Source organism: Callorhinus ursinus, unplaced genomic scaffold, assembly GCF_003265705.2.
Source record: "Callorhinus ursinus isolate GAN/ISIS: 27379988/994484 unplaced genomic scaffold, GSC_fseal_2.0 scaffold7, whole genome shotgun sequence".
Classification (NCBI taxonomy): domain Eukaryota; kingdom Metazoa; phylum Chordata; class Mammalia; order Carnivora; family Otariidae; genus Callorhinus; species Callorhinus ursinus.
This window is the reverse complement of record NW_027397069.1, coordinates 30117177-30122817: the sequence shown is the minus strand read 5'-3', so window position 1 is coordinate 30122817 and position 5641 is coordinate 30117177. Positions and strand designations below refer to the sequence as shown.

Sequence of the window (5641 nt, the reverse complement as noted above, 5' to 3'; positions counted from 1 at the left end):
AGGCTGGGGTTGCAGTTGCTGCCGCCGCCGCCGCCGCCGCCGCCGCCTCCGTTGCCCGCGCCGCCGCCGCCGCCGCCGCCGCCGGTGGAGGTGACTGTGGCCGCCGCCGCCGCCGCCGCCGAAGCGATGGGCTCCGGCCGGAACAGAGTTGGCCCTGAGGACGCCGGGGGCCCGATGGACGGAGCCGGAGACGAGGTCGCCGAGGAGGTGGAGGTGGTGGTGCCGGAGGAGGAAGCAGACGTGGAGATCGGGGGTTGAGGGGGGACCAGCTGGGTCGGAGGGATCAAAGCCGCCGGCACTGCCATGGTCACATATAAGGGGAAACCGAAGAAGGAGAAGCGAGGGGAAAAGTTGCCACACACCCCGGGGAGGGGCAGGGGGAAAAAAAAGGGGCGAAGGAGCTAAGGGGCAACAACAACAATAACTCTAGGGGAGAACGAGAAGGAGAAAGGGAGAGAAAGGGGGGGAAAGGAGGTGAGGGTAAGAAAGAGCGAGTGCAGGAGGGGCGAGCGCGAGAGGCGCTCTGGAGAGAAACGCACAAAAGTGTCCCGCAAGTCGAAATGCGAGTCCTCTCCGGGGGCTGGGATCGGGGGCTGGTTTGGGGGGGGGGGGGGGGGCGGGGAGGGTCGGCTGTTGTTGTGTGGGTCCCGCTCTAGCACAAAGTTAAGGATGAAGGTGAAAAGGAGGAGGTTTGAAGGACTTGGGTTCTCCCTGGCAAGTACATTGATCAAAGATTGAGAGGGGAATGACAGAGAGAAAATGAGCTGAAAAGTGCAGGCTGCCGGCTGGACGAGTTGTTGTTGTCACACGGTGCAGAGGGGAGGAGCTCCGGAAACTTGAAATACCCTTTGAAGCCGCAAAAACCTCACTCACTAGTATTAACCCAAATTATCCAACCAGGAACTCGGAGCAGACACTCCGAGAGCGCGAGACACAGAGGGAAAGCGAGTGAGGGAGAAAATGAGGAGGGGGGGCGGGAATAAGGAAGAAACTATACGAGGGACGGAGAGGAAAAGCCGGGGACACAGAAGTGGCGATCGGAAAAGGAGAGGGAGATGATCTACTTCTCTTCTACTACCGTTAGATTGCGTGTCTAATAGTCCATTTCGTCCGCGACGACTCGTAATTTTTTTCCAAAACCTTCTAAGCAATCGCCTGCCAACTTACAGAGGAGCCAGAACGCTCTGAGCTCTCCTTCAAGGATTTAGGATAGATCTCCGCTCGTTTTTGCAATAAGATATAAATGAAAACACATCCCCTCACTTGATGGTTATTAAGAAATTATTTTCAGGAAGATTCACATGTAAGCAAAACCTATGTTTTCTGCATCTGATTGTTTTACTCTATTTATTAGATTATTTGTTAGCGTAAAGATAGTGAAAATTCCGGGACAGCTTTCAAATTGTGGGGGTAAAGTCAGGCTGAAGTCACTTAAGAATAATGAAATCCTCTGTATTCAGTTTCTTATTTCCTGATAGAGTGTGGAAAGAAAGAAATGCTTGCCATAGTGTGGATCATTCAGAATAACTTCACTTTCACCCCGAAGGCAGGTCAGAAATGCTTATTTTACCTAGAGACTTTAAAGAGATCAGGCATCCTTGAAGATTTAGAAAGTGGAAAACAAGAAAACACTGATTTTTTTTCTTACTTAAACTCTGTAATTAATTCACCTGTCTTGCACAGAAAACAACTGTCCTCACTCACATCCTTTAAGACCCAAAGCTAATTGCCAGTGTGTCTTATGAATAACACATTTTCTTTCATATTTGAGAAGTTTCAGTGTATTTTGGGAAGGTCCTTTTCAGTATGTCAGTACAAATGTGTTTTGTAAATAATGAAAAAGAACAAAACAAGCTCACTAGTTGACTTGTAAAGGCAGAAAGGGTAGCTGTGCCTAAAAATATTAGGCTGAGTTTAGACTGTCTTCCTCTTTGCCCTCTTCTCTCCTTCTTTTCCCTTTCTAACTTGTTGCATGGGGTATTTTTTCCAAGGATTTTTGACCAACATATGATTTGAACATAGGTCAACTTTGTTCTCTGTTTGTATCTCTAGGAATCTTAAATAATTAAGCTTTAATCCTGCCTACACATGTTTATTAACGTCACAAGATAGAAACAATGCTTTAGCTTTGGGCAGATTTAAAAAAAAAAAAACTATTAGCATCAGATTCACAGTGTTGGGAAATTTCATAATGAAATTCTGCCATTTTGGTGCTGAAATGATTATCACATTTCTCTTTGTCATTTTAATTCTCTAAACTTTTTGAAGTTTAGTGTCAAAAGGTACTGGAAATATCTACAGAGAAATATGACACCACTGACTAATTTGTCTAAGTTGATGCTAAACTTTTTGGGGCACAGCAGTTATATCAAGAGGCTTTTCTGGGTCTTAAGAATTCAGAAAATTGATTGTTGCCAAAAAGTAGATAAACTTCTACAAAGATAGCTAAAGTTTGCACAGTTGTTTGACCTAGTTAGCCAATGTATTTTAATACACTCAGAAATAATTTATATTACTTTTTCACTCCTGCTATCAGTCCTCCAAAATAGGGATTTGATATATTTCACATACATCAAAACACTATATTAAGTGTTTACACATGTTTTGGAAAATCTTACCTTTTTTAAAAATGCCAAATTACTATGTTAATGAGTGGTGGAGAAGAAGATATTGAGCCCTGAAACACTAATTTTATTTTGGAATTGCATGCATAACTTTAATAAACTCTGATGTAGTTTGAAATGCTAAACTACAGTTTCCTCATTTTAAATTCTAGATCCAGAAATGGGAAAAAAATTTGGAATTAAGTGCTAAAAATCTGCCCTTTCCATTCTCATTTCTCACATTTCCTTAAACTGCCACTCAGCCAATACCTGCCATATTCGGAAGCCACAGGCAGGAAGTAATAATAACTGACCAAGCCATAATCCCACCCAGCTTCGAAGCAAACTCCAAATTTTCTGCAGGGAATCCTGCGCCTCCCAGCACATGCTCCGTTCAGGGGTAGGGCTTGGGGCATTTACCTCCACCTGAACGGGAGCTCACTCCCCACCTCAGGTCTCTAAACCGTTTCTGGGAACTACCACTTGCCCCTTTGATCAAACAAAGGATTAGAAAAAGCATATAATGAAAATTAAAATATGTTAGGAAAAAAAACCTTAGATATTTTAAGATTTAAGATTCTTTTTTTCCTTCTTCTCTTTCCTTTTTTTTTCTTTTTTGAGAAATGTTACCAATGATTAAAGCAAACAGTATTTAACAACAGCAGATAAATCAACTCCTCAGATTTCAAATTCTCACTCTTTCCACTGCATCTTTAGGTTTCAAAGCTTTTGTCTTGTTTGTTTATTGTTTTACATCTCTGGCTGTTTCAGGTCCTCTCCTTCCATCTCATCTTTTCCAACTTGCACTCAATTTGCATAAGCAAAACTCAAAGTACTGTAACTGATATTAGGAAATTCTCCCTGTGTTTTGTGAAGACGTATTGTGCTGAAATCAATAAGACTGTTTAAAATTCAAAGACCTGCAAATCGTTCTGTTTGTCCTTTGATAGGGCCTGTGCTGATTAAAATGCTACCAAGAAAGCTTAATTGCTGCACTAATTAAGAAGTCTTTAATTTCTTTCCTAGGATGTCGTTTGAAGCTGAGCTTGTACCAGTTCAGGGAAGGTATTTTCTTCCCTCCCTCTGCCCCCTCCTGGCCCCTCCCTTCTCCTCCCTGCTCCTCCCGTGCCCCCGACGCCATCCCAATGAATGGGAACTAATAGAGAGAGTGGTCTCAGGTCTCACCATCTATTACTTAACAAAAATTGACACAGGATACAGAGTTCAGTGCAGTATGAAATGCAGTTTTCAGAAGAGCTGTAAGGTTGCAGGAGACAGTAAGGAAATACAGAGTAGCTGTTGCAGCTAAAGTCCCGGTGAATACCTGGATGACAACAGGCACTTTAGCTGGATGATGAGGGCATCCTATTTGGTTAAAAGGGGGCAGTGACAAGGAAATGCTTCTACTGAAACAGGGAAACATAAAAATGTATTTTCCAAACCTGTGGTTTAAAAAAGAAGAATAAATCTGTAGGAAGGAGGATTTATAGTTGGGATTTGGTAAGTATCATTTTATTTTATGAGTATAAAATCATGAATTCTATGGGGATTTATTTTTGACCCTTTTTATAACCCAGGGTGGCATAGCTCTGTATTACATCCTTTCCACCCTTTTCTATTGACCTATTTTATTCACTGATTTCTCAAGTGGGGAAACTGACTAAATGATTTCACAAAGCTTTCTCTGTAATCAATAGTCATTTTTTAGGTTTATTCATGCTGCATTATAATTCTGGTAAATGACTGCAAAGCAGAAGATTGTAAGAGATACCAATATTGACAAAGCCAAGATAAGTCATGTCTTTAAATCTTCAGAGTTTCAGTATAGCAGTTGATATAGTTATTTGAAAGAAAAACATTGAAAATGCATATTTCACGGAATATAAAAAAACAAATGATTGGGTAACTTAAAGACAACACATTATCTGCATGTGTTTCTTGTGTATCTCAAAATTTCCTGAAAGCTTTGAGTATCCTCTTTTTATAGCATCACTAAGTGAAACAGAAACAATTTGGGCATATGCACAAAGGCAACAAGAAAAGGTTCATTACAATTTTATTCTTTTAAGTTTTTCCCAAATTCTATTAGAAGCATGCACAGAAAAAATACAGATATATACTCCAGATATATACTGAATTCCTTTCAGTGACAGGACAAGGAGATAACACGCTTAATAGATTCAAAGGGAGATTTACCATTCCGAGCACGACGTCACTCTAATTATGTTTACTCTAATTGAAAGCAAGGTTTTTTGGAATCTGAAATTACTTTCAGAATTTTTTTTAAAGAATGCAAGTGGATCAAATGTTGATCACAAGCATTTCAATCTTTCAAAATGTATTGGAAAATTAAATGAAAAGTGGAGTTTGGTACAAACAATGCCCCAGGGCAAAAAACAACTAACACTAGATTTTCCAGTCCAGCCATAACACAAATCAATTTGAGCACACTTCTATGGCCAGACTGCCAGATTGTTATGACTGCTAATTCACTCAATCAAAGAGTGCATTAGCACACCCGGCACAAATATCTTTAACAATAGAGTGCACTTCTGAACAATTCTAAGATATATCACAACGGAGAACTCAAGAGGAAGATCATTTTTACATCTGCATATTTACTAATGGACCTGTTTCCTTAATAGGAAAAAGAAAAAAAAAGACTGAGATAAACTTCAGGCAGAGGTTTATTAAAGAGCTATCCAAGTTTGGTAAATCTAGAAAGATATCAGGGTACCAGTAGTTCACTGACTTTGTTAAACGTTTCTCAGGAGAGAGTCCAAAATTGATGTTTGCACTTCAGTAGTAAATCATTGAAGATGGAGAAATTATGCCAAGTAACTCTCTCAAGCCTTTTTAACTTAGACACTCGACCTCACCAATCAGCTCAGCAGATAAACTTTGACTGCCTTAAGCACAGCCTTCTCTCCTTCTACACTTTCTTCCTCTGCCTTTCCCACTTAGGGTTCCAATTTCTGACTTTTGGTGACTGTCACTTCCACAGTCTTCCCCTCTTTTCCAATTCCCTGCCTCACCTC

At 40.9% G+C, this 5641-nt stretch overlaps 1 protein-coding gene across 1 annotated transcript in view; it reads right to left on the bottom strand.

Moving 5' to 3' along the window:
• Window positions 1-1200, bottom strand: part of DACH1 (dachshund family transcription factor 1) — a 423085-nt gene extending 421885 nt beyond the window's left edge. Inside the window, exon 1 of the mRNA XM_073894450.1 lies at window positions 2-1200. Within this exon, the coding sequence (XP_073750551.1) occupies window positions 2-305 (304 nt within the window). The 5' untranslated portion in view covers window positions 306-1200. The remainder of the gene's footprint in view (window position 1) is intronic.
• Between the last annotated feature and the right edge of the window lie 4441 nt (window positions 1201-5641).